The sequence below is a fragment of the Podarcis tiliguerta genome (genome assembly GCF_965153285.1).
Source record: "Podarcis tiliguerta genome assembly, chromosome: 6".
Taxonomy (NCBI): Eukaryota; Metazoa; Chordata; class Lepidosauria; order Squamata; family Lacertidae; genus Podarcis; species Podarcis tiliguerta.
Genome location: NC_139539.1, coordinates 19,838,371 through 19,856,391, shown reverse-complemented (window position 1 = coordinate 19,856,391; position 18,021 = coordinate 19,838,371). Strand labels below are relative to the sequence as shown.

At 44.5% G+C, this 18,021-nt stretch overlaps 1 protein-coding gene across 1 annotated transcript in view; it reads right to left on the bottom strand.

The window, feature by feature from the left end:
* The window catches only part of KCNB1 (potassium voltage-gated channel subfamily B member 1), a 192,641-nt gene extending 175,216 nt beyond the window's left edge, over positions 1 to 17,425 (bottom strand). Inside the window, exons 1-2 of the mRNA XM_083446846.1 lie at positions 16,789 to 17,425; positions 13,024 to 13,685 (exon numbers count right to left, since the gene is read on the bottom strand). Of these exons, the coding sequence (XP_083302972.1) occupies positions 13,024 to 13,590 (567 nt within the window). The 5' untranslated portion in view covers positions 13,591 to 13,685; positions 16,789 to 17,425. The remainder of the gene's footprint in view (positions 1 to 13,023; positions 13,686 to 16,788) is intronic.
* Between the last annotated feature and the right edge of the window lie 596 nt (positions 17,426 to 18,021).

The following is an 18,021-nucleotide window of genomic DNA, read 5'->3' as shown; positions in this document are numbered from 1 at the left end:
AGTTATATCAAAAATTACTGATCTGATTATACTATCAGAAATACAGACAGCTAATTATGAAAGTATTGTTTATATTTGGACAAGTTTTCTGCTGTACTTTATTGGAAGGAGAAAAATAATCATTTCCTTAATAACAGTTTAAACTATTTATTTAACTAAAACAGTAACATTATAGCATATGTATCCATGTTTGTTAACTGATATGGTTAAACTATTTTTTAAATTTAAAAAAACCCTTAAACTGGGTTTTAGCACACATGAAAAACTTAAAACAAATCCTTATTTCCTGATAAATAGTCTTTGGACTATAATATAACTTAAATAGAAAACTATCTTTAGAAAGATTTTTCCTCCAAAAGCATTTTATTTTTAAAATCCGATTTAAATTTTTTTAAAAAAAATGATTATTATTATTTAATTAAAAATCATTGATTTTTATCCACCCTGGTGCTAACTAATTGTTGATGAACCACTGCAAGTCTCTTCCTGCTCATATTTCTTAGGGTTCTTTATCTTTAAACTGGACTTAGACAAAACAACCATTCAAATAGAGGGCTGCCTTCTAACAGCACTTCAACCACTGTAAGCTATCAGTCAATATTCTCCCCCAAATGCAACAAAACCTCTACAAAAGCACATCCATTATAAACATCCATAATAAACTTGTGTTAAAACTAGCCTGGTATAGATTTTGAAGACAGGTGATTGGATCTCTGGCCCACCTTAGTTTGATCTTAGGAAAAAGCTGTTAATATTTTAAACTTCTTGATATGGTGCCTCAGCTGGGCAAAAGCAACATTTATTTTGCTAGTGTTATTTTTGCACACTGAAACAAATAGCTGCATATATTTGGCACTTATTCTACTTGTATAACAGTGAGGACTCTCGTAAATCCATTTGGATGGTTAATGAGGGAAGAGTAAACAGAATGAGATATAAATAAATATCATCTTCATTACTGGCCACAACTCAATATGGAGACTTTCTCAACGCTAAAGTATGAATAAAATCCATTAACTAGAGCAAATATAATCTTGCAAAGTATAACTTATCCACTTCTTTATGGATTCCAAATCCCTATTCTATTGGAGTCATACGAATATCTCTTGCTAATTTGGAATAACTTCTATGAATCAATGCTTTAACTGTTATCTGAAGAACCACATCCACTCATGCTAACCTGCCCATACTTGGAAGTTGGCAGCAGAGGTCCTCCTTAGGTGACTGCCTCTGAGAGCAATTTGATTGACAGGTGCAAGGGAAGGGCCTTTTCTGCACGGGCCCCACATCTCTGCAACACTTTGCCAGCTGTGTTCGAACATGCCCCATGTGTTTAGAAAAGCCCTGAAGACTAGGGAAGGCAGAGAAATCAGGTTTTGTTTGCGTTTCAAGCCAAGGCTACCCAATTCATTCCAAAACCATACATGAACCAAACTATGGCCATCCTTCGAAAGCTGCTCTTCTCCGAATGTTGCAATGCAGTTCTTCAGCCAAGACATGTTTACAAAAATGCATATACTAGTGTAAATTGTGCAGAACAAAGCATTTTTTTAGTGAACACAATATATATACATGCATTACATTTTTGAAAATTGCAAACTAAAATGTGCATATTTTGAGAAATTCGCACTGAAACGCTGAGGAATTTTCGTGAGGACTTTTTAAAAAATTGCAAACTGATGCGGAAATGATGTGGAACACTGAGCTTAAGCCTGGCAAAATGAGAAACCAAGAGAAGCTGAAACTGACAGATTTGGCAATCCCTACTGAAGAGCCCCTTGCTTTTTTTTTTTCTTGTGTGGTGTTCCGATTTCATTTTGGGTGTCATTATGTATTTATTGGTATTGGTATGGGTAGTGGGGGAGAGAGACAGGATGTTTGTGGTTTATTTTTACTAGCTATTAAGTGTTTTATTGTTTTCCTGTAATGGAACTGTGCGGGGAGATGGCAGTGGTGACTACAAGACACGGGGGTGGAGATAAGCAAAAATGGCCTCCCCCCTCCTACTCCAGCAAAGGAATAAAGTCTGGCGGGGGGTATGACGTTAGCATATGAGAGTGCTGGAGGTGAAATAGTTAAACAGGTTACCCAATTAGAGTCAGAGGGGGTGGAGTCAGAGGGACTATAAAACCAGCTCTGGGAGGGATGAGAGGAGGAGTTCGTTGGGAGTTGGGTGGTTGGTTGGAGTGGGAGTGAATTGGGATAGAGTCTGTGGGTAGGTTGAGTTAGTGCAGCAAAATAAGCTGAGTCAGGAACAGTTAGGAGATAGGAAGACAAGTAGATATCCGAGAGGTGGGTTTAGTGAGTGAGAGCAGGTAGTGGAAGTTATAGGTCTGGATAGGCACCCCATGATTGTAATTGACCGATACCGTTTATGAAACCACACACTTGTTAAACTGCAATAAATAAACAGAAGTTTATGTTCCAATTTAACGCTGACTGGACTCAGTATTGTACCAGGTAGGGGGTGGGTGGTGGCAGCGAGAAATAAAGTGGTGGCACTGCGATCACTAGATGGTGAAACGTCCTGGGACCCTGTGTGATCGCCACAGTGGGGACCCACGGTTTCTGGCAAGGCAAAACATTTGGGTGATTTTTTTCATTATGGAGATCCAAGGGTGGTTGGGGAGGAAGAGGCACGGCTCAGATCTTATTGTAGCATCAGTGATAATGGATCGTATTCAATGTAATGTTACATACATGGTTCTGTCAATGCAAGGATTTCTCTTTGCTGAATGGTATGTTCTTCCCCTCTGTCCCCCACTGCACCCCATAAATCTGTTCAGGGCTTCCCCCCAACCCTCTGGAGCAGTTATGGGGACAGTGAAGTGAAAGGACAATGTGGGTAAGGACGGGGGGGGGGAGGGGAATCTCGCAGCGCTAGCCAAGGACGTAGCTAAACATGTTTGACAACACTCAAACGATCATGCAGTGACCATTTGGAGGATATCTGTATGCTGTTTGGAATATTCAGAAAACATCCAGGGTGTGTGTGTGTTCATATCCAAATAGCAAAATTCACAAAGGTCAATATTTGGGAGCTGATTTGCTTCATGTCTACAACGATACAGGTATTTTAAAAAGCCTTCGTTCTCAATGAGAAAACACTGAAAAGCAAGGTGAATAATCCATGCTAACTTTAATTGCTGTGGCAAAGCACCTCTAAGGAAGCCTCCGCTTGAAAATCCACATGAAAAGAAGAGGCATTTAAGGAAATAACCTGCAACCCAACTTTCATTTCAGCTAAATCCAATCCAATTGGCAAGGGCAGCTGAGGAAAGCATGACTAAGTAAAGACACAGCAAACAGTGGAGCCTATAAGCAGAAGGCAAATATAAACAAATGGGCAAGGAGGATCAGGAGTGCTGGAAAAGTAAGCAGAAGCAGGAGTTAAAGGAACCATCTCAAAAGCAAACACCTAGTAGCATAAGAGGGATTATTTCAAGCTAAATAATTTGCAGGGATCTGGCAAGGATGTTGCCATCAGATGAGACAGAAGAAACTGATCCACTAAAGACATTGATAGGTGTTACAGCCTAGTAATAAGAACAAATGTTAATTAGCTTTTAATGCAGAGGACCAGTTCCCAATGCATTAAGAGTGCCATCACTCTTGCTTAAGATTATTGCCTATGTGTTGTCCGGTTGAGCTGGACTACATGAGATTTATTTGCTTATTTTCCCAACGAAGAGGGCCAAGCACTCAACACAAATAAAATGTATTGCCAAGTGCCTTCCATCACTATCTCTGGATCCTTCTGAAAGAGATGGAGATCTCCTCACTGCAGCTTCATATTTGGGATGTGAGTCACCACTGTTCTGATTTTCTCCATCCCTGCAATTTCCATGTTCGCAGCTTCAAGGAGCGTGACAATGGCCATTGTGGCAGCCTGCAATTATGAATCAAAGCTGCCCAGGTTTTAGGGTGGAGAGGGTTGGCCTGATGTACTTGGGGAACACATGGCTGTCAGCTTCACAACAGTATGATAATGTGGTTGGGTTTCGCACAGATTTTGTCACTCAGGGTTCAGCCCATAACTATGGAAATGCCGGGATGCAGAGTGAAGCAAAGCACACATATTTTTAGGATTAGGGTGCTCTTGCCATAGGACTGAGGAGTTTTAACCGTGTGCAAGAAGCTGGACTGCAACCTCCTAATCCAGATAGTTTGCCAGTTTAATGGTTCTGGGTGAAGAGGGTATTCTTCAGTAATAGTAGAGTATTCCATTCTGACTCTGCCATGGGGTAGAGAGCCAGTCAGTCTCCAACCCAACTGCACAATGAGACTTGTTGATAATGTATAATATATATCGTATCGGCCTGAACGTAAGTCACACTTTCTTTCCAAATTCCAACCGTGAAAAGTTAAGGTGCAGCTTAAATTTGTGACCTTACAAAAATTGGCTTTAACGCACCAACCATTTCAGTTTTAATGACAGGGTCGGGGGGGGGGGACTGGGATCTCCTCTCCATCCTCCTTCCATGCCCCCGCAGGTTCTTTTTGGATGCAAGTTCCCACAACCTCACAAATCCAGATCCCTCCCTCCCTCCATCTTCCTTATGGGCAGAGCAGGAGCCCAAAAGCCTGGTCAGGAATTCAAGAGGGAGGCTCCCAGCTTTGGGAAGCAGAATCATGGCTCTGCCCTCACCTTTTGCCCAATCTCTTTCGATGGAGCTGCGCAGAGGCTCCCTACCACCGATGACTCCTTTTACGGGTGTGAGTGCCTGTGGTATTTTAAGGGAGCGGCTTATATTCGGGTGTTGTCTTTTCTTTTTCCTCTTGAATTTTAAAGGTGTGGCTTATTTGAGGCTGCAGCTTATATTCGAGCCAGTACGGTATGTAAATATAATTGAAGGATTTCCATAGACAACATGAGTGCATACAATGTCTCTGTTCCCAACAACATACAAATCGATATGGCTAACTTAACCCAACAACCCCTCACCCCCTCTCACACACAAACAAAACTCACTGCAATCAGCTGAATGCAACCAACCACGCTCTGAGTGCTACAATCTCTCGCACCGCCCAAACAAACAAACTTGTTGATAATGTATGATGATCCAATGCTTCCCATCCCAACTATTTCAGATCAAGAGATGGCAGCTCTACCATATTAGAACTTCTGTTGGGTTGTTGTCCATGTGTGGCATATGCTGCATCTCACAAGTATTTTGGCATCTTCCCCCAGATGTTTTGTACATATAAACAGAAGGTGTGAGTTGGTTTCCAGTTGTGCCATACTGTAGGTCAGGGAGAGGGCAGGCAGCAGAAGCTGTAGATGCTTCATTACCCACTCCAGCATCAGAGATATTTGTAAAGATGAAATCTCCAGGTTACAACCTGGCAGTCTCAAATGCTTCACGTGTCCCAACACTGCTCTCAAAGCTAAAGTCTGGATAGCTGCTTCTGATCAGGGAATGTATGTGTCACAAGTAGTGTGCTAGCATGTGCACTACAGGCATGCACTGAGCTTTAGAAGTTGCATGGTAACGACCCATGGCATTAAGAATGACTTTTACAGTGAAAAATCAACTGCGTTCTTTTTTTTGAAAAACTAGAGTCAGAAAAGAAGCTTTTAAGTGCCGACTACAATCAATTATGTGTTTATTTTATGTTGGGTCCATGGGGAAGCTGTGTCATTGCAGATATTAGACTCCAACTCCCATGATGCCTGACCACTGGCTATGTTAGTTATGGGTTATGGGAGTTGGGAGCTCAACAGCATCTGCAAGGACCACAGGTTCCCCATCCCTGACTTAAACTTTAACAGATCACAGAAGCATCAATTCTTAAGAATGCAAAAGCAATTACGATGAGTTCATCTGACTGCCTCAATAACACTGGCTAGAGATTCCTCTCCAGCAATTCCTGAATTACTTCCACTGGATTGGTTTGCACAGGAGAATGTGATGAACTGCTGGCAAAGAAAATGAAAGGCCCTTCTTTAGAAATAAATAAAGGAGAAAGAGAGTGTTGATCTTTCGGTCACAAGACAATGCCACCTGCTCAACACAAAGGATGACATTTATGAAGTGGCTGCAGACAATGGGTTGGGGCTGACTTGAAATGTGTGCAGATTGCAGGCCCCAAATTATTATAATCAGGCGCAGCTGTTTCACTCATAACAGAAGAGCAGAGCCGAAAATCTATACCCTGCCTTTTACAGAAGATGCACTCCTTATGACAAGGACAAAGCGCAAGTGACGCAGGATATGTGTGATGGGATCTACTGCATTTTCAAAAAATTATACGATGGGTGGAGCAGGGCACTTTGAATTTGATGGAAGTTGCAGCACCAGGAAAGCGGGTGCTTAAGTATTAGCAGCCCAGGCTATTTCCCTAATTTAAGTCTCCCCTTCCCCCCAGTAATTCTATTGAATCTGCACACTCCTTACTCTGCCTCTGAGCATTATAATAGCTTTAGGAGAACAGTACTGGGAAAGGGCTGAACAATCCAGCACAGCTGCTCTAATGAATTTCTGAGCCTTTTGTGCCCATTCTAAAGTCTCTCTTTTCTCTTTGGCGATCACTCGTAGCCGAGTAAGATTGTCTTCCACAAACACGGTTTTAACAATGAGTCCTTAAGTGACTGTGGAGGCCAATTCTGGGTCCACACGTCCTTCCACAGTGGGTACATTGGTTTCCATGCGGGAGTTGATCACGGTGTGAATTTGCCAAGCCTGCCTTCCTTGTAGCACGTTTCTCCCTGCATCCTGAGTTAGAGTGTCTTCAAAACCCATGGCACCTTTGGTAGAGGCTGTTCTCCAACTGGAGCACTCACAGGCCAGTGTTTCCCAGTTGTCAGTGTTTATATACTACATTTTTTAAGATTTCCCTTGAGACAGTCTTTAAACCTCTTTTGTTGACCACCAGCATTACGCTTTCCATTCTTGAGTTGGGAATAGAGTAGTTGCTCTGGAAGATGATCATAAGGCATCCGCACAACATGACCAGTCCAACGAAGTTGATGTTGAAGAATCATTGCTTCAACGCTGGTGATCTTTGCTTCTTCCAGTACACTGGTAATAATTTGCCTGTCTTCCCAAGTGATGTCTAAAATTTTTGGAGACACCGTTGATGGAATCTTTTGAGGTGTTGGAGATGGTGTTTATAAGTGGTCCATGTTTCACAAGCATACAGTAAGGTTGGTAGTACAATAGCTTTGTAAACAAGCATTTTGGTTTCCCTGCGAATGTCCTGGTCCTCAAACACTCTGCACTTCACTCACAAGGGTCATAGGAACATGCAAGCCCACTCACCATGACAGGGTGATAATCCAGCGAGTGGGCCATTCTAAAGTAAAACAAACAAAACTAATGCGATCTAATGATAGATCATGGGTTTGTTCACTTTCTTCTAGAGACGGTCATTTAGCCTAGGGAACAAGCATCATAGGTAAAGGTAAAGGTACCCCTGCCCGTATGGGCCAGTCTTGACAGACTCTAGGGTTGTGCGCTCATCTCACTCTAGAGGCCGGGAGCCAGCGCTGTCCGCAGACACTTCCAGGTCACGTGGCCAGTGTGACGAAGTTGCTCTGGTGAGCCAGAGCCGCACATGGAAACGCCGTTTACCTTCCCGCTAGTAAGCGGTCCCTATTTATCTACTTGCACGCGGGGGTGCTTTCGAACTGCTAGGTTGGCAGGCGCTGGGACCGAGCAACGGGAGCGCACCCCGCTGCGGGGATTCGAACCGCCGACCATGCTATCGGCAAGTCCTAGGTGCTGAGGTTTTACCCACAGCGCCACCCGTGTCCCAACAAGCATCATACCTTTGCACATATAAGGCTAAACAGGCCACATTGTATGATGCACACCGATGTATGATGCTAATTTCGCCTAAGATCCTCAACACTTCTCCAGATTCCATTTCCCCTTCCCCATGTGTACAATAAAAGTATTACCAAGAGTAGCTTTCTTCTTTCTCTGCATATTTATAGCAACCTTGCAAATAAGCCCCAAAAAATTACTAAGAAAAAAGCACACCAAGAACTCAGGCCAATGTAAATTTCAATAGTGGGAGTGGTCCCCACTCGCAAATCAATAGTCAATAGTAACAAAAACTAATCCATTCAAAAGTATGTATTCTGACAAGGATTACAAACTCAAATAGAGATTACAAACTCAAACTCATAAAGATATGTATAACACAATAATTCGTTACAGAATTAGAGATAAGAGTTTATGAGGTAAGTTCATGTTAGTCCATAGTCAGATTGGACGTGGAGGTCTTAGTTTCAATCATGGAACAGAAGTCAGAAGTCAATTATGGATTAGAAACCAGGATAGGGCCCTGTTTTGATGTATGCACCTTACTAGACTGCAAAATAAGTAAATAAATAAACAAATTACCAGGCTGCTGGTAACTGGCAGATGAGAAACCAAGAAGAAGCTTTTGGCCTCTCTATGCTGGGGCCAGTGGAGAGGACTTCCCTCCTCTGACAACCCAATTGTTTTCTATGCCGGGCACAGAAAGGAGAGAGGAAATAAATACTCTGTCTTTCCTCTACCAGTCCACTCACCTGCATGTGATTCCTTGTTGCCTATAGCTACCAAGAAAGTGCTTAAGTACAAGGCTGACTTAGGTTGAGCTTTTAAAGGTCCATGTATCCTTTGTGTTACAGATTATTCAACCTGGAATATTATCACGGTCACTGAATAGTACTACCATAACTATTTTGGAAAGTGCAGAGATGCCAAAATCCAGACAAAGTTAAGCACTTTTAAGTTCCATTTACTTCAGCTGGAGAAAGTTATGTTTGTGCTTAATTCACCCAATGAAACCAATGGGACATTGCAATGTTTGATTTTGCCTATGCTGTTCCTTCTTTTACGTCTAGCTCTGATTTTAATAATGATGATCCAGTTCGTCAGGTATCCCAGCTTGGAGCTTAACTTTCCTTCTATGAACAAAATGTCGAGTTCATATACCTGGGGAAGGTCTCTCCGCCTCCTGCTTTCTTCTGCAGTTCTTGGCACCCCCTGAAAATCTGCTAAGGGGCTTGGGGAAAACTTGGCAATGGTGTGGGGTACCCTAAAACGTTACTGTTTATTTACATGCTGCCTTTTGGCTTTAAAAAAAGAACACCCCCACCACCAAGGTAGCTCATGAATAATCAACACACAAAATCAAGTACAAACAATACAAATTATAAAAACTCCAAACAAAATCTTAGCATTTCAAAGGTATGAAAATCCAAATACATTCATCTTCCTGCCAAAAAAGGCAATGAGGGCAATTGCCACAAAAATATTAGAGAGAAGAGAAGAAGAAGAGTTTGGATTTGATATCTCGCCTTTCACTCCCCTTCAGGAGTCTCAAAGCAGCTAACATTCTCCTTTCCCTTCCTCCCCCACAACAAACAGTCTGTGAGGTGAGTGGGGCTGAGAGACTTCAGAGAAGTGTGACTGGCCCAAGGTCACCCAGCAGCTGCATGTGGAGGAGCGGGGAATCGAACCCGGTTCCCCAGATTACAAGACTACCGCTCTCAACCACTACACCACACTGGCAGGACCCTCTCCCTGGGAATGATTTGGATATAATGTGTGTTTGTGGATCAGGTTAAAGAAGCAAGGGAGACTTGGTGGAACCATACCTATGTATTTCTAGAGATGCTGCGAGTCCTGTATTTCTGTACATTCCCTTCTAAGGGGGGAATGTACAGAAATACAGGACTCGCAGCATCGCTAGAAATACATACTCTACACATACCCTCTTATGTGAACAGAGGAGCAACTCAGCATCTGAGCCTGTGCTAAGAATCTCAGCAGCGGAAGCTCGCAAGGAAGTGCAATGTGCTCCCACAATCCACTCTAAATTAGTACATAAGCCTGCAATTGCTAAATGCATTTACACTGGATTTCTCTCTCCCTCTTCTCTCCAGAAGGCAAACCCTAGAATGGATTTGACTTATAAATCACAAAAGACACTTCTTTGGCAAGGATGATCATCCACATATACAATAAATCATGAAACATCAACAGCCTCTAATGGATTTTGATTCTGTGCCACAGCCGGCCTAAGCCGGAGGCCGACGTTTTGGGATTCTGCACGCATGCCAAAACACCCTGATAAATTATTCACATTCAGCGCTGTGACATCTGAAATATATATTTAAAAAGGCAGCCTGGATCAGCCTGTTGTGAGAAATAAAAACGACAATTGGTTGTTGTTTTTTGAAAGCCACACAACATCCCTTTTCCTGACACACTGCATCAGATGTCCCTCGATCCTTGAAACGCCTTCTCAGAACTTTAAAGGAATTATCAGTTTCTTTTACAATCACTGGGCTGTGCTCATGCAGAAGCATCTAATCCAGGTTTTACAAAAGCGAAGTGGAAAGTCTTCTTGCTAGAATGTGCAATTTGCATATCATAGCGTATTCCGAGACCATCCCACTGACTAGAAAAATCGCAACTGCTTCCATGCCTATTTGTTTGATGGCCGTGGCTTTCAAAGATCCTCCCTTCAGAAAATACTACCTGTTGAGATGTCCCATAGTGTACGCAACCAAGTTCTGCATATCGCAGAAGATTTTGGGAGGTGTTTTGCTCCCTTCATCCAAGACACTCACGGCTTTGGGGATGTCTCCACTGCCACATCTCAACTGAGCACACAGTTGGCAACATTCCACTCTTGCTGCACCATACAAAGGAAGGTTGATAACCATCAGCCAGCTGCCACTCCAGGAAGCTCGGGGAATGGATGTAGCTCAGTGGTGGAAGCTACAGAAGGTCCATGAGTCCAGCATCTCCATGGAGGGCTGTGGAAGGCCCTTGCCTGAAATCCGGGAAATACTGAGCTAGATGGACCAACAGTCTGAGACAGTAGGAGGCAGTTTCCTATGTTCTAACCTTCACTGATCTTCTCACGGAGAAACTCTTGGTAATTTTCCCAGGAGCCTTAAGGTTCCACAGAACTCAGCTTGAAAACCACTGCTTTACTATGAGACCTGCATGGTTTCTTAACAGCTGACCATCTGAGGTTTTCCAATTTAATGCTACACGTTGCTAATATGATAGCCTTCACATTTGCACCCAGTTTCTTTGTGGGTATGCTGGTGTTAATTAATTAATTTATTTATTGTATTTGTAACCCACCTTTTTTTCTCCCCAAGGAGCTCAAGGTGGTATATACATGGATCTCCCCCTCTTCAGTCAATCCTCACAATAACCTTGTGATGAAGGGCAGCGATTGGCCCAAGGTCACCCTGAACCCTGGTCTCCCAGGTCCTAGTCTGGCACGCCTACAGCAACACCACACTGGCAGCTTCAAGGTCATAAACTGGTGATGGTGACTTTGGGAGCCTTAATCTTTCCAAGGTGTATCTCACCCACCTACCCCTCGAACAAAAAACCGTTGAGCCTGAAGTATCATCTTTCACATTGTATTTTCTAGATGGTACAAGTATGAAATACTGCATGGGTTGCAATAGAAGATTTAAATCAATACTTTTCTTTAAATACACAAAGGTATGAAAGGGTTAGGTCACTACTTTGGAATGCTTTAAAAGGGAAAGGGGTTGATACAACCATGCACCCTTCACAAGTAAAGTGGTGTGTGTATATATCATGTTTTGATGAGCGTAGCCTAAGGCAGCAGTGTTGCAAACTCCTCACCCATCTGTTAGGCAGCCAAGTTAGAGCAAGTTTCACCTGAAGTTACCTTTTACTGTTGGGTCTGTATTCCCCATTGCTGACCCGTTCTGACTGGCAGAAGATCTCCAGGGTATTCAGCCAGAATTCTTTCATCACATTGATGCCTGAGATCCTTTGAACTGAAAATGCCAATGAATGAACTTGGAACCTTCCAGGTTCATGCAAATGTGGACTCTTATCACTAGGCTACGGTGACTCTTCTGCCCTCTTTTCATGACTTCCTGTCATTCAGTTCTTGACTGAAAGACAAGGCAGAACATCATCCACTTCTATCAGGTGGCTTGGTGTTCACAAAAAAAGCCCCTGCACAAACACAAAAAAGCCACCCCCACCCCCCAAATTGGGCCATTTAGCAGCCTCAGAACTTATCTAAGTGGCAGACTGAGACTATCAGAGTGGAAGCTTCTAACTTTCTATACCAATTTATGGAATCCCACGAGACCCCATGCAGATACTGTGTTTTCTTTCTTCTTTAAACAAAGTCAGTCCTCTGTAATCACAAGAAAAAAACAACGTTTTCAGATCTCCCCAAAATGCCTGAGACTAGAAATGAAAAAAAATGGTGGTGGTCCAGGAGATTAGGATATCAACAAAACCGCTAGAACACTGCATCCAGAAAAGAGAGAAGCTGGAACGAAGCCATCACTGTCCAGGGGTAGGGAGAGGAATGGGAAGAGTAGCACACTTGTTGAATTTAAACATAGAACTTAAGTAACTATAGTCTGCATAATGTGAATGGTATATCAATATAGTGAACTTAGCTGCTACCAAACCAACAATTCAATTGACATGGGTAATATTTTCACAGCACATGCCAGTAGAAGGAAAACAAACCTTTAGGTAATGAATTGAAATATGCTATACAGTATTGCTGTCACACCAAAATCCATACTTTTGGGGATACTAACACCAAACACTCTTCAGGAGATTTGGCAAAGCTCCAATGCATCCATTCATGATTTATGAATATATTACATATCTGGCTTTGGCTACATGAAGAGTTTGCATAATCTGTCCATGGCCCTTTTAAACTTTCCATTAAGTGCTTTGGCCCCCCACAGAAAGTCCTCTACTCTTGGGTCAGTAAAAATGCAGAAAGTGCAGAATGACAGGTCAATCTGTGTCCATGTCCCCAAATCGTCTCTCTTAAAAACAACACTGAAACATAACTCCGTAATATGAAAGCACAGAAAAGAAAAGAATTGAATGGCACACTGCATTGTGGCAATCCCTTTTGATGCTGCGGGCAGTACAGCCAGGATAGTACAATAAAACACTCAAAGCCCAGTACTCCCCAGCCGTTACTCTGATCAATAGGTACATGCTGTCTCCACAACAGATAAAGTATGTGTAGCTTAGACTTTACCTTGGCTGCTACAGAAGAATTGGGCTTTTCCAGAAGGTCCCAGAGCTTTTTCCTCTTCTCGGCGCAGCAGGTGTTATCAAATTCCTCTCCTTCCCTGTCTCGCATTGTTTCCGCTTCCCTCTTGAGCTCCTCGTTCATCTGCTCCTTCTTCTGGTGGTACCTTGCCTGGCAACAGGACTCCAGATAGATCTCGTCAATCCCCCAATAGTCCAGTTCTTGGCTGAAGGACAAGGCACACATTTCCTCCATCATGTGCAGCTTGCCAGTGCGGTAAAAGTTCAAGATAGAAGTAAATGCCCCTGGGTGCCTATCAAAGAAATACTCGTTCTCCTCCAAGTTGTAGTCGTCACATATATCCATAAGGGTTTCGTGGGTGTTGCAGTCTCTGAGCTTACCCAACCTTGTCCGTGGCAACCTGTCCAGGGTTCTCCATAAAACCTCGTGGGCCAAGCCACCCACATTAAGCTTGACCCTTCTGGAGCAGGCCTTGCTTCTGACAATCTCCATGGGATCGGGAGGCAAAGAGGTAGTCGATCGAGATCCATGCTTATTCATCCCCGCAGGCATTGCTTGTCTCAGGAAGGCTGGAACAGGCTGATGAAAGCTTCCAGGGCACTCACACTTCTCAGCAGGATCTCTTCATCTGTCCTCCTCCTCCATGCCTGCAAGAGAAAAAAATCCACAGAGCTACTGGCGACTTCTGGGGATCAAATGAGAGCTTCTTCCTTTGTTTGTGGGCTGCCTGCTTGATCAATTAATCAGGCAGCTGTACAAACAGCTCCGTTAGTCTGCTTGAAGGAGCAGCGGGGACAGAAGGCTGGCTGCAAGAGCACAGGTCGCTGTTCAGTTTAATGGTGCTGAAACTGAAGAGAGCCTTAAGAGTGGTGAGCTGGGGGAAGGGTGCGGGGAGGCGATCAGGCTACCTTTTTTGCCATTGGCCCAGCAAGACTTAGAGCAGCCTTTGCCTGATCTATACATGGCAAGAACTCATTGCAATAGAAGGGAACCCTGTGCGCTGTCCACACCCAGGTGCTGAAATAGATTTCCTAACACGTTTTCCAGCCTCTGGGAAAATAACCAGTGCCATATCACAGAATTGCAGAGTTGGCAGGGATCATGAGGCCCATTTAGTCCCACATCCTGAAGTGCAGGAATCTTTCAACCAGCATGGGGTTTGAACCCATAATCCTGAGATTAAGAGTATCATGTTCTACCAACCGAGCTATCAGAGTGTTTGTGTTTGGGGCAGTGGTGTTGTCAGGGCAGGCTGCTGGGACAATGCCCCACTCAGAGAGAGAGAGAGAGAGAGAGAGAGAGAGAGAGAGCATGCGGGCCCCTATGTGGCTTACAGGCAGATTACTATGCTTTTGAAGTTACCATCTAAAGAGTCTCCCACCCCCATATGTCCATTGAGTCTGGAGTCTAAAATTACCAAACTGCCCCACTGGTTTGTAGTGGGATCTGGAAGACCCCATGAACCCCAGTTGGCAGCTCATCGGAGCAGTTTCCATTGTAATTAATTTTGCTCTCCTTGAAGTAATATGTATTCTCATCACCACTACCCACCCTCCTTTTCTTCTGAACCTTTACTTAGATTTGTGGACTCCCCCCCTTTAAACTGATGCATCAAAGCATTTGGGTATGTGTTACATTGAACAATCAAGCAAAAGCTGAAATACTTGGTTACTTACGAAAAGACCTGCATGTTTTGGTTTAAAGGCAATGTACATAACTGTTTGTCCCTCACCCTTTCGTACCTTCCCCACTCTCTCCCTCACACACAAACACACAAATGGATGTCCCAGCTTGATTCTAGGCACAATGAGAATTTGGATGTCCCTAACAAAAGGACTAGTTTGTACAACCATAATAGATTTTGGATTTTGGAAAGGGAGTAGGTGGGAAGTCTGATGTACAGGGTCATCCCCTACCCAAGCTACAGCCACTGGTGTTCATTTGAGTCCCACTGTTTCAACTGGTAAGGCTAACTGAGACATCCAAACAACTTTCCCTAGAGAAGTGGGTGAATCCCAGAGACATAAATGGGGTACAAACCAGGTACACACCCACCAAGAGGCATATTTTGTGATCCAAGCTTGAACCTTTCATACAAACTCTTCTCTGAAGACACGCTACATACAGCGTTGTATATGGGGTAGGATACGGGGGAGGGGGGCATTAAAAGTCACTATAATTCTGCAAGAAACTCTACACATCAAATTGTCATATGCCTTTCTATACTCCTTCCCCAAATCATACATACATGAAGCCTGGGGTATTGAGGAACTCCATGTTTTGAAGTTAGTTCAACCAATAGCACTTCCTTCCAGGTTTATGAGTTTTAAGACTGGGAAAATAGCATGCAATTTTTATCTACTGGTTCTCATTTTTTCTTCTACATGTTCTTTAAGAGGCATTTCTCAGTTTTCTCTCTTCTGCCAAAGAGCTGAACTATGAACTTTAAAAGAGAATCATGGAAGGTTCCCCCCCCCTTTTTTTTCTTTTTTAGGTATTTGGAGAAACAGAAATGCTTCCAATCTAGTCTCTTCACATGTGCTTCTAATCTGTCCCCTGTTATAAATTTAACTCAAAGACATCAGAGGCACAGGCTAGCACTAATAGTTTACACAGCGGCACCTGATCACACACCGTTCTACATGCAGAAAGTCTAGCATGGAGCAAAGTCAAATGACATTCACAGTCTGATAGTCCTGTTCACATTGGGTATGGGTGAAACAAGCCATATCTATGGCTATTACTCTCTCCTCTCTCTAGTAAGCTCTGGAAAGGCAGATATGTCAGAGACTAATCTTTTGTAAATTACCACTTACAAAGGGTGGTCGGTGAAGGGGTTAGTGGACTTGGAATGGCCCCATGCTAGAACAGATTACATCAGTGGGGGGGGTGTATTGTGGAGGGGGAGGGAACAAAAAAATTAAACTCTCACTTTATGAAGGTCTCTAGTGGAATGAGTGAATAGGGGAGCGGCACACCTATTTTAATTCATTTAAGTAAGATACTTGGGGAAGCAAAGTCTGCCGAGCTTAAGTTGGCTACATCTGTTGGTGAGTTTGGGGCAAATGCCTCCAGGGAAATTGGGGCCATTAACCTCAATTATTTGAATAAGGCACTGGAGAAAGACAGGCACACTTCTTCCATTTAAGTCTACAAGAAAGAGAGACTACACCGCGGAGTGTGTACATTGTTGATGGAGATGGTGTGGAGACAGAGAACCCGAGTTTATAACCTGAGTGGGAGCAATCATCACATTTATTTCCAGCTCTTTTTTTAAAAAGAAAGAAAGAATGTGGGGCTTCTATGGGAGGGAGTGTGAAAGAATTTCCATCTCCTCCATTTATCCCTCCCCCCCCCCCAGCGATAACTAATAGGAGTCGTCATAACAACAGCCTTTAAAAAAGAGAATAATATGCAGCCAGTAGAAAGAGCTAGCAACACTGTTGCTTATACAAGATGGGAGAAATCCGGGAGAAGAAGAAGAGGAGGAGGAGGAACGGCTCCTTCTCTTTCCCCACGCCCGACTAAAATCCTACAAGGGTTTTCAGGGGGCAGGGGGGAGTCAGATCCCTCCCCCCCCCCAACACCGACGGGGACCGAACCCTCGGGCAGCTCCCCAGCCCAGCCTGCGCATGCTGCCCCGGGCAGATGTGATCCTCTAGCTCCTAACTCCGCGTGGGGTTTGCCCCCTTCTCCCCTCTCCCCTCCCCCCGGGTGCCCGTCTCCCCATCCCCCAATTCCGCCACTCACTTCGCTTGCCACGATCTCGGAGAAAGGAGGCGCCGTGGGGTTCCGGGGGGCGGCGAGGGCATCGGTCGGCCAGCTGGCTCGCTCGCTCGCTACATCCTGCTCCGGGCTAGCTCAGCAGGCAGGCAGGCAGGCGTCGCGCGCATCCTCGGCGGCGGCGAGAGATGGGGAGGGGGGCGGGCAGGGGAAAAAAGAAAACCCCACCCGGGACGAAATCCCAGGATAACCCCTTCAGCTGCTCGATGGGGAGAGCGAAGGCAGCAGCTCCCCACCCCCCACCCCGGGCCGAGGCGTCTCTGTGGGTCTAAAGAGGCGCCCCCCGTCGCAACAAGCGTCTCGCAGGCCCTCGCGCCGATCCGGCTGCGCTTCTCGCCCAAGCCCCACCTTCAGCTCCGCCGACGCCGCGCGCGGGGCCCGGGCCCAGCGGGGAGGAAGCGCCTGCCGCTCGCAGTCAGGGAGCGCGGCCTCTCTCCTTCTTCTTGCCTTTCCTTCTTTCTCCCGTTCGCTTCTTGCTAACGGAGATCAACAAGTCCAGCCTGAGCCTCCAGCTTCGCCCTGCGATTCTGGTTGCGCGGAGTTTGGCTCGAGCGGATTAGAAGTTGGAGGAGAAAGGGAGACGGGGAAGAGGGGAAGGAGCGAGCTCCATCTAGAGGCCGGCATTGCGGAGCAGAGGCGACCCCAGAATGGCTAAAAAGAAAGAGCTGAGCAGACTTCCAGACTCCCAACCGTCCTTCTAGGTTTTTAAGCAGAGGTTGGATGGTCATCTGTCATGTAGTTGAGATTCCTGCATTGCAGGAGGTTGAGTCTAGATGATTCTGGGGGTCCCTTTGAGCTCTACCATTCTATGATTAATATAAGCTCAGGAAACGCAATCCAGTTAGTTTTGCCATGGCCTGATGGTTATCAGCTTGTGGTAAGATGGAGGCTGGCTTTTTCACTGGTAGCACCTGTATTGTGCTGTATTAAGAAAAAGACCCATCATCATTGGCATTCAGCCGGCTCCTCAATACACGCCTATTTCAGCAAACATTTTAATGCGGCTCTTTTATTGTGAATTTTAATCATGGGTGGGCTTTAATGTTTTGATAGAATGGATTTCTTCTGTATTTTGTTTAGGAATGGATTTTATAATGGATTTTATACTTATAAACCACTTAGCAACCATTTTGGCATGTAAGCAGTATACAAATTAATACATCTCCCCCCCCCCCTCCAGGCTGATGATGAGTTCTGATG